This window comes from Lactuca serriola, chromosome 4 (genome assembly GCF_051521515.1).
Source record: "Lactuca serriola cultivar US96UC23 chromosome 4, Lser_US96UC23_V15, whole genome shotgun sequence".
In the NCBI taxonomy this organism is placed as follows: domain Eukaryota; kingdom Viridiplantae; phylum Streptophyta; class Magnoliopsida; order Asterales; family Asteraceae; genus Lactuca; species Lactuca serriola.
Genome location: NC_136411.1, coordinates 88,573,688 through 88,585,454, shown reverse-complemented (window position 1 = coordinate 88,585,454; position 11,767 = coordinate 88,573,688). Strand labels below are relative to the sequence as shown.

The 11,767-nt window shown below is 32.8% G+C and overlaps 1 protein-coding gene across 1 annotated transcript; it reads right to left on the bottom strand.

The window, feature by feature from the left end:
- Positions 1-10,293: 10,293 nt before the first annotated feature.
- Positions 10,294-10,935, bottom strand: LOC145098590 (uncharacterized). Its single transcript, XM_079036218.1, has 2 exons — positions 10,827-10,935; positions 10,294-10,757 (listed from the first exon to the last, which is right to left on the bottom strand). The coding sequence occupies exons 1-2, from the start codon at positions 10,933-10,935 to the stop codon at positions 10,294-10,296; spliced, it is 573 nt and encodes a 190-aa protein (XP_078892344.1).
- Positions 10,936-11,767: the final 832 nt, after the last annotated feature.

The following is an 11,767-nucleotide window of genomic DNA, read 5'->3' as shown; positions in this document are numbered from 1 at the left end:
CCTGGTGAGCATATAGGGTTTTCAACCCACAATAATGCATTTATTATATTCAATCATCAAACAATCAACCCAATTACCCATCCCCATTATCTTCTTTATTTCTTAAGGTTTTACCCTAAGAATCGATTATACTTTCTTCATTCATTCCTAAGGGTTTACCTAAGGAACTGGCACAAAGTCCATTTGCTACCATGGTTTATACAACATGCACTACGTCGCATAGTCACCAGGGTTCATACAATTGGCACTACGTCTCATAGTCACCAAGGTTTACACAATAGGCACTACGTCTCATAGTCACCTGGGTTTACACAAAAGGCACGAAGTCACATCGTCACCAAGGTTTATCAAATAGGCACGAAGTCGCATCGTCACCAAAGCTTACTCAATAGGCACGAAGTCGCATCGTTACCAACTATTCCATCTACCCACGTTCTACCCAACATTTTTGTAGATATAAATACAAACATAATTTAAATCATTTAACACTTGTATAAAAACATCAAATCCAAGTCCATCTCAAATAGATAATTAATATTTAACACATAGCACGTATTTCATAGCTAATACTTTATATTTATGTGTTAGATGAAAGTGACTATACACTCACCTGATTAGACGATGCTCGGACAGCACTACGACTTGTAGAAGTAGTGTTTCTCCGTAGATCTGGAAGATCTTCACAAAAACCGGGCTCCTCGCGGGCAGGGCTTCGGCTCGGAAATCTCACTTCTCGGGATCCTCGGGGTTTCGGATCTTGCTTCGGGGCTCGAGAATGATACCGGGGCTTCGGAATATGATTAGCACGCAAATCGAGGCAAAAACTAAAGAGAAGCAAGAGTTTGAACAAGAGAAAATGGCTGATCTCGGTTTCTATTTATAGGCTGTTGGGTCTGGGATTACGCTGGGCGTAACTTGGTTACTCTGGGCGTACTTCGACGTCACTGCATGCGTCAATTGTTGGCACTCGAGTATTGGTCAGACAAGTTGCACCCCTCTGAGTACGTTGGGCGTACTCAAATTACGCTCGGCGTAATTTGACTCGTCAAACTTCTAAATTGCATAACTTTCGCATACGAGCTCCGTTTTCGACGTTCTTCATATCCACGCGAAGGTGGGATTATGCTCTACAACTTTCATTTAGACTTCGTCGGCTAATTTTGACTTTTATTTTTATTATTTATTTTTAGAAGGCCGGGACAGAAAAACTTCGTTATAAATTCATAACTACTTCGTCTGACGTCCGTTCTTGCCTAACTTTTCATCGTTTCGCTACTAACAACAAGATCTTCGATTCTCGTTTAGATTGTTTCGGCTAAAAACCGCTCGATCTCAAATCGAGTATTCGGGCTGCATACTGCCAGGTCGAAACTTAGAAAAATCATAACTTCCTCATACGAAGTCAGATTTGGACGTTGTTTTTATACACGCTCACAGTTTCACGAACTCTACAACTTTCGTTTAGATCACTAAGGCTAAATATCGCTCTAACGTAAATTCACTTTTTACGTCATTCAGCGTCATGCCCGTTTTGTCGCGAAACTTCGACAGGTCATAACTTCTTCGTTATAACTCGGATTTCGGTGTTCTTTATATGCACGGAAACCTTGTGACATATACTACAACTTAATTAAGATTATTTATTCTAAATAATCTTGTATCAAAAAGTCGTTTTTTGACGCTTATCGTCTCTAAATTGACTAGCCCTAATCTACGGGCGTTACAATTACTTTTCTCACAATGTAATCTAGAGAGAGAGAAAGTTGGTGGGTTCTCCCACCCAGGGAGAGTTTCTCTCCCACCATGTTCTTCATGAATATCAATATATTTTATCTCTCTTTGTTCTTAGTCTTTTTCATGAACTCATATTATGTTCTTCGTGTTCATACTTCCAAAAACACGATTAATCGCGATATATCTTACTTCCGCATTCACCATTCGTTATAAAAATGGGCTCCTACATTTGTTACTATGATTACTATGACACATGTGTTGTGATACTAAACATGACGTCCTTCGCCCCTGAACGTTTCCGCAGTTCCGGTTTGGGGTGTGACATAATAAAAGATGTTTCTAAGATGACTTAGAAATTAGGGTGTAAATGTTGGAATGAATTCTTAAGTCTAGTAGGAGACAAGAAACTTCAAGTTAAGTAGGGCACATGCAAGTTGGTTTGTTATACTTTAGGAAAGTTAGTTTCCTATAAGTTGATAGGTTAGACTATATATATATATATATATATATATATATATATATATATATATATATATATATATATATATATATATATATATATATATATTCCGAGTTCATGGAATGTATGATCAACACGATAAAGTGTAATTGAGTTTTGAGTGAGTTTCTCAATAAATTAGAGAGTTATTTTGTGATTTTATTTTTTTAATTTTGATGATCAATTTTATGTAATGATTAACACTTTTTTCCTCTATAACAAAAGGGATAGTGATTTATACACAACACTTTTGATTCCTTTACAATAACATTTTCTTTTTGCATATTGTACAACCCCTAAACCATAAATTATTATGTGTGGATAAAAGTTGTTGTGTGGTAATCACTTCCCATAATATGATGATCATCATCATCATCATCATTATTATCAAATAATAATTTTCTTTTGAAATAAATTTCTTTTCGATCAACCAAAAGATTTTATGAGAAAAATATTAAAAAGCTAGCCATAAGAAATAATAGAATAATACAAGGGATAAGGTTTGGTTCTATTAGGGAATTCGATCAAGATCTGTGAATTTACTATAATGATATGACGAAAAATGAAAAGAAACGGATTTGAATATATATTGCACTCAACCGCCCCTTTAAATAAGTCTACAATTATGATGCATCCATAACAGTCGGATAGTTGATAAAATCACGATATCAAATCATTTCTTATGAAGACCTTTAAACCAAACAAAATCTGGCTACCACAACAAAGTCTTCATATCTGTGAAATTAGAACATATGCTACACTCAACCATTGCCTAGTTTTCAACTACATAGTCTGGAATGTATCACAAAAAATTGGCTACCACTATAAAGTCTCCATATCTAAAATTGGAACATGCACTAAATTCACCATTTCCTAGTGTTCGACTGTAGATTCTACAATCTACATTATGACAAAAAAAAACCATCTTTAGATTTAGTCTTTAAATCGCAAAATGAACATAAAAAGATGGTAAATCTGAATCCTCATCAAACTAAATTCTTTCTGTTGCTAATCCATTTAGAGATAGCACCAAGCCAAAATAATTTTAATCAGAGCAAATATATTAAAATTCGTAACATATACTATCCAATAAAATAATGCACCAACAACATCAACAAGACTAAAAAGGACCTTAATCCTCCTTATTCCTACCTAACAATCTTTCAAATAGTTAAGAATTATCCCATTAGTAAGTTCCATTAATTCCACCAAAGTAGTTTCAATATCCGACCATATTCTCCAATTACGCAACCCACAACTAAAAAAAGAAGCGTAATGGTTAGTAGTATTGAACATATATTTCCTAATAAGAAGTGATTGGTACATAACAATTTTTATTCATATATAACAATTTATGTTTTATAGAATTGCATAATCCAATATTTTAAAGCATATTTATTGTGTACGGAGAAAAATTGTTATGTATGAATCATGGAAAGTTATATGCATCAATCTTATTTATCTGTTCATGATTTTGCAACTTATATTGATAAATTGACTTTTCTATTTACTTCCATTTCATATATAAGACATCTCATCATTATTCATATATGATCGAATAATCATCATATTTGGCTCCTCATATTATCCAACAACCTTCCTTTTATTCTAAAAACTAATATAAATTTACGGTATATGTTTTCATTGTCCCCTCGTCATAAAAACAACATTCTTTTTATTTTTTCTTTCCTTTTTAATTTTTGTGTTTCTTATTTTAGTTCATAATACAATCCTAAGTAGGTTTTCGATAGTTTTTTATTTGCCCATCTAAGTTAGATATTTCTTACAAATATAAACAAAATTACCTTTAGTCAAAGTGATTGAGTTGTTTTTAAATGTTTGACTATTGTGTGTTAAATATTTTCAGTTTCCAAAAAAAAAAGAGCTCGAGTGATTAAACACACGATCTCCAACATAAGAGCAACAAATAGGGATGACCATAAAGGGAGGGCAAGTTGGGCTACCGCTCTGGGCCTCACCAATTTTTGGGGCCCCCGACAATGTGTGTGTGTGTGTGTTTATATATATATATATATATATATATATATATATATATATATATATATATATATATATATATATATATATATATATATATATATATATATATATATATATATATATAAGTACTTGCAAAAAATAACCAAACATAGTTGTACTGAAATGGTTGAGGCGTTTTGCAGTTTTAAAGTAGAACGGTTGAGTTTGAATCCGTTACTTTTTGTAATATATGTCCAACTTCTCCTTAAACTACTTGGGCTTTTTCATATCTTCTGATTTAAGGGTCTTTCATCAATCCATCATCCATGTGTTTAGGACAATATTTTAAACCCCAACGTCTGCATGTCGCTTTCATCCATACGATTCTTCAACTACTCTTTTTCTCATTATGTTTACTGATGAGATCTCCAGATCTCCAAGCGCTTCTTCATTAAGATTGGTTACTTGATTATTTTATCTATATTCTTATATCCAAAAAATACTCCCTATATTTTTTTGATTAATCTTCAACTACTCTTTCTCTCATTTTATTTGGTAATGTATGTTTGCTAATTAATGTGTTTGGTTATAGCACTAAATCGATGGAAACATCTAACCCTGTAAATTAGTTTGATTTTCATTTAGTTGTTGTTGGATGAACACTATAGTTATCTCATATAATTAGTTCAATAGTTGTTTGATGTCTGGATATAGTTAATGATAATAAGCTTAATACTTGATTTTTCTACTAACTTTATTTATTACTTGGTTGTTGCAAATATGGAAAGTCTTGCAATGTTATTCATGGAAGAGGGAATACCTTTGTACAAATGAAATCGATGAGGATCAAGAAGGGCTTATAGGTTTGGTTTATTTAGGTCTAGCATTGTTTGGATGACTGAAAAAAAAATGTATAAGCGGAATGTTTTTCTGAGATAAGGAAGAAAGTTTGATGTTATTATTTGCTTATATATAGTTGATATTCACAAGATGGTACTCTTCATAAAGACATTATATTTTCTTTCAAATGGGTTTAAGTTGATTTCTCTTTGCAAGATTAAATTGTTCATTGTCACTATGTTTTGGATTTGGGTCTTCACTAGAGAACTTGTGACTATTGTTGGTTAATGTGTTTTTTCAATACCGAGATGATTATATTTTTAAAGCCTAAAGTTTATTGACATATGGAGAGTTATGATGTTTTCTCTAACATTTTTCCTTAACTGCTAGGAAAACTCTTTTTTTTGGTATTTGTATTTGTGAGTGCATTGTTGGCCGTTTAATATACAAGAAAAATAGATTTTTTTATTTTTGAAGGGCCCCATTTTTTTGTTTTGTCCTAGGCCTTAAATCGGCTTGGATCGCCCTATAACAAACATGAACTATTTGGTACACTAGTTGGAAATTTTAGTTTTTAGCTTATAAGTTAGCATATTAATAAATTTATCTCAAACAACTTATAAAAAACTGGAGCCGGCAAAATTCGATCTAATCCGCCAATCCAAACCAAAATTGGCAGGTTGGGTTGAGATTTCCAACTTATTTAAGTTAAATGGGTCAAACCATAATTTATTTAATTTAATAGGTTGGGGTGGATAAAATTATCAACACGTCAACCCATTTAACTTTTATATATATATATATATATATATATATATATATATATATATATATATATATAATTTAAAAATTATTTGAATATTATCATGCAAAGTATTAATTTTTCTATAAATTATAATGTTGTATTATTCTTTATCTTTTAAAAATGCAATTCTAATTCTCATCATTTTTCTTAGCGTCGATAATACTAGTCACTCTCCAAAATCATTTAAATTTTTAATGTTATTTAAACAATTTATTTGTATTTATGAATTAGGATTGTGTTTTTGTCATACTTTGAAATTTTATTTACGCTTGAAACTATTTTAAGTGATATACTCATTAGTTAATTTATTTATCTTTTTTTATTTTAAATGGGTTAACCCAAATTTAACTCATTTATGTAATATGTTGGGTCGGAAACTACATAAATATGTCAACTCGATGACAACTCATTTATATAAAAGATTGGGTTAAGTTATGAATATCAAACCATTTAAATAAACATGTTAGATTGGGTTGAAAACTTCGATCCAATTAATAAATAAATTGAATTCAAACACAACCCAAATCGGTCATTTACCACCTCTATAAAAAAAACCACCCTATAAACTACTTCATAAGCTACCAGAAACTATTTTTCTTACGTCTCAAAGACATACCAAAATTAACTTCCCTGTATATTATATTAATATATTCCGCGAAACACTGTCAGCTTTTGGCTTCCACGTATGTGTTGGTTTAGCTAATAATTAAGTAAACAAACGTCGCAGGTCTTAGATTTCATTTTGGCATGTCAGTAACATGCACTTTGTGTAATCAGAAGTTTAAATTAGTTATTAGTTATGTTTCGTCATATGCTATTGTATTTTTGTATGGTTAGAACACTAAAAACAAAAGAATAACTAACCAACAAAATGCATAACAATTATTTACAAACCCCATGGGACAAGAACCATGTTAGTGTTAGATTTTATTAGTCACAACATACCCCACGTTTAAAGAATCCGATGCATAAATGGATGCGTTTTTGTCAAAAAAAAAATATATATATATATATATATATATATATATATATATATATATATATATATATATATTATGTCTATGTTTAAGATCCTAATTTTTGTTACACTTTGACAAATTTACCTAATTCCATTATAGATTTTGAATATCTCATAAAATATTAGGGAATTTCTCCTTGTTAGGGAAAATGTATCCAAATCATAAGAATAAACTACCAACAATTGCACTTAATGTCAAGATAACATCACAAATATCCAAAACCCTTGGTCCTAGAAAGAGAGTTAACCTCAAAACCAAACCAAATAAATAGGATGTAGAAATACTAAGATAACAATGTCTAATGAACACAAACAAACAACAATAACGAGACAAGAGATTTAACGTGATTTCACAATCGGAGAGGTCGTGTACATCCACAAGGAATAGATGGCCTCTTGTAATAAAAATCGCCTAGGAGAAAAAGGGAAGGACTAACCCTAAGATTAATGACATCCGACACTTTAACCGAAACAATCCAAAATGGCTACTTCATATGGCCAGTCAAGTAATTATTTGCTGAAAATATGGAAATTGCCTCTTGAAATGATAACCAAGCCATGAATTTTGTCAGATCATAAAAACTCAAGCCACAACTACTTGAAGTAGCGATCAAGTGATGGTTTCTTGTTGTTAAGAATTTCTTCCATGATATTGAATGTCGTTGTGTCGAGATGTATTGCTAGTAAAATTACAACACTCAACCTTATAACAATGCATCAACAACCAAAATGTACCAAAGTAATCCCTTAAAAAGGAAATTAGGTAGATGTTACTTAAAATAGTCAAAATTATATCTTAGCCTTGGCATGGACATCACCCGAACAACACTTGTATTGTAACCCAAAATAATCAAAGTCAGCATACGTGTCAAACCTTATAAGCATCAAAGCAATATCCCAAGATATCTAAAATCATATCTCCTATAAATGCCTATACAACATCAAGACCTGGGAAAACAGATGATGTTTAAGCAATGCTCAAACAGTCAAACTTCCGACCATTCAGGAGCCAAATGAACTTTTCTACGATAATGAAGGAGCAGTTGCTTTGACCAAAGAACCGAGAGATCATGATAAATCAAAACATATCGACAGAAAGTACCATTATATCATACATAGAGTTGAAGAAGGACATCTCCTAGTAAAGAGAGTTTCATCAAAAGACAATCATGCAGATCCTCACACAAAAGCTCTGAGTAGAGTTAAACATAGTCAACATGCTAGGAGCATTGGTTTGAGAGATAACATTAATTTTAGTAGTTAGATGATTAGTTTGAAACTTGTCACAAAATAAATGTAATTGATGTTGGTGATTGAATTATGAATTTGTTTAATGCATTTGTGATGCTACAACGTTTTTTAGTACTTAGAAAATGGAGATTTGATTATTGGATAAACCCACACTCAGAGAATTACTTCATGGATTATATCATGAGTAATTCTGAGTCGATAACATCTTATGTTCTTGAAACGGAGATATATGAGTTGTAATTCAAAAGTCGGTTGTACATTGGTATTGCAAAAATGCATCACTAACTTTGTAACGCCCGTGTTTCTAGGCTAGGCATTAATATCGATGTAATAGTCTAGGTTAACCCTTGTAACTCATTTTCAAATAATATAAATGTATTATTTGAATATTATGTGTTTTATGCTTAATTGTGTGGATTAAATGAATTAAGAATAAAAATAAGCGTAATAATAAAATATTAGATGAGCTCAATATCTATGAAGGATGTTGTAGTGGTTGTTATGAGGATTCAGAAAATATAAAGAATGCCAAAATCCGAGTTATAACGAAGAAGTTATGACCTGTCGAAGTTTCGCGACAGAACCGACACGACGCTGTATGACGTAAAATATGAATTTAAGATAGAGCGATATCTAGCCTTAGTGATCTAAACGGAAGTTGTAGAATACGTTAAACCGAGAGCATGCATAAAAAGAACGTCTAAATTTGACTTTGTATGAAGAAGTTATGATTTTTCGAAGTTTCGACTTAGCGGTATGCAGCCCAAAGTTCGGATATGAGATCAAGTGATTTCTAAACGAGAATAGAATATCTCGTCGATAATAGTCCAACGGTGAAAAGACAGACGAAAACGAACGTTGGATGAAGGAGTTATGAATTCCTAACGGAGTTTTCCTGTCCCGACCTACTAAAAATAATATAACAAAAATATAATAAAAAGAAAGTCAAAATTAGCCGACGAGGTCTAAACGAGAGTTGTAGCGTATAATCTCACCTATGTGTGGATATAAATAACATCGAAAACGGAGCTCGTATGCGAAAGATATGAATTTCTGATGTTCGGGGCACGAACCCCGACACTTTGTCAGGGTTCACGACATGAACTCAGAGATTTGACCCTTCCGAGCATGGCAGACCCAGCTTGCGACTACGCACCTGATGACGTTCAAGGCCACGACGTGAATAAGTGGTTCACGACGTGAAAATCGAAAAATCAGCTCTAGAAATAGAATTCAAGGGGCAGCCGGATTTGGTTTCTCAATCTCTTCTCTCTCACCCTTATTACCTTGATTTACGTGCAAGTTATACCCCCGAAGCCCCGGTATCATCCAGAGACCCGAAGCGAGTCCCAAAGCCCCAAAGATCCCGAGAATCAGAGTTCCCGAGCTGAAACTCTGTTCGCGAGAAACCCGATGTGTGAAGATCTCCCGATTTCATCAAAGAATACTGCTTTTAGAGCCGTAGTGCTGTACGATAATCATATTATCAAGTGAGTGCATAGTCCCTTTCATATACACGATTTTAATACAAGTATTGATGAATGTATTAGATATATGAGATGAGTAAGTGTGTAGTTGCTTTCCGGTAATACACATATATAAATTATACTTTATGAAATACATGCTAAGTGATTATATACTATTTGTTATGTGGTATCAGTATTGAATGGATATGCTATACAGGTTTAAGCTGTATATAAACAATTATATTTTATTTACAAATATGTTGGGTAGAACATGGGTAGATTGTGATGTGTGATGAAATAAAAATGATGAGAGGCCTCGATGTGATTGTGATCTAGTCGTCCAGCATAATATGGATGACGACCACGGACTTTTCTAGACAGTTCTGAGCCTAAGGTGTTGTTTGTTTTTCTAAAGTCAAAATGACTGCAGTCTGCGGACCACATCTGCAAGCCTCTACAGCAGAAGAGGTGGACCAAACGTCTATAGTCTGCAATAAGAAGATTGTTTGTTTTTTAACATCTGCAGGCTACTGAAATAAATTGAATTTTAAATAAAATGATTTTACAAACTTAAAATGATTTTTCAACACCAAAATTTTGATAATAATAGTCATACAACACTGAAAAAAAAAATCATGCAACTAAATTAGTCATACAATAAAAAAATTGGTTTTACAATAACAATTTCATTTAAACCAATTCAATCTATATTGTGCATCAACTGCTCAACAATTTCATCCTGTAACCGAGTCATATATTCACAGTATGTTGCAGTACCATTTATTGGAATCTCGTCTTCATCATCATCAACAGTCACATTGTTATTTCGAAACGAGACATTGGATTCATCGTATCGTGCGAAATACTCATCAGTCAGTCCTTCTCTCCTTATAAAATTATGAAGCACGAAACATGCCATGGCAATGTTTCTTTTTGTAACAAACGGGAATGGTGCCATCCTCTTCAATATAGGAAAGCATGCTTTCAAAACACCAAAAGCACGCTCAATGACATTCCGAAGTTTTGCATGTCTATGGTTAAATTTTTCTTTATTGGTCAATGCACGTCTTTGATGAAAATCTCCAATCCAATATCTCACATTACGATAAGGGGCCATAAGTCCTTGAGTGTGTGCGTATGCAACATCACAAATATAATATTTGCCTATAAAAAATGCAAAACAATAATCAATTTTCAAACTAAGATAAAAATATTTAAAAAACAAAAACGTACCTGGTAGTGGAAATGGGAATGATGCTTGTGGATTGGCTACTGCTTCTGATAATATTCTAGAGTCATGCGCTACCCCTTCCCACCCGGACACAACAAATGTAAAAATCATATTGAAGTCACAAATTGCCAATATTTTTAGTAGCAATCTCCCTTTCCCCTACTTCTATATAGGTCTTGTTTCTTAGCAGGGACATCATCATGTATCAAATTGTCATCAAGTGCACCAACCGCCCCTTTGAAAACCCGCCGTAGCCTCCTATTATGTCCTGGAATGTTTGGATTCGAATTAAAAAATTTTGGTACTATAACGTCTTGTGCGAAAAGCATCATTTTTCCAACACGTCATAAAAATTTATGAATTGTTTGCTTCGAGTGTTGAAATCTCCGCTTGATAATCACGTAACATTGATTATGACCGATCATCATAAAAAACATAGCCATCTTTTCCTCAAACAATACATGTTTGTTGTCCTTTAATGAGTAATTTGCTCTAAAATGAGCACATAGTCGTACAAAAGAGTCACGGGACATGTGTAGTACTTCAACACATTGTAAACGATTACGATGTGATAACTCTAATGTGTATTCATGTCCCGTCATTTACGAAGCATTATCCCGCAATCGTTTTACACCCCTCTTTCAAAAATAACGAATGTACAGGTACATAAGAAATACGAGAAGTATCTTTTGATCGTGATCCATTATGAACCTAAAATCAACAAAGTATAACTTTAAGAAAAAACATTACATTAATCATATTTCAAGTAGCAAAAAAACATTACATAAACCATATTTCAAGTAGCAAAATAACACTACATTAACCATATTCATGTTGGATTAGGTGTCTAAGCCCATAACTATATTTGGTATGTAATTGATTTGATTATGGGCATGGTCCTTTTGGGTTGCCTTCACTCATGCAAATTGATAGGATGACTAGT

Bases quoted from the DNA above. Each gene is read 5' to 3' on its own strand.
- LOC145098590 (XM_079036218.1), bottom strand. From the start codon at position 10,935: ATGATTTTTACATTTGTTGTGTCCGGGTGGGAAGGGGTAGCGCATGAC. The intron at 10,758-10,826 runs GTACGTTTTTGT...CATTTTTTATAG, and splicing joins ATTCCCATTTCCACTACCAG to GCAAATATTATATTTGTGAT.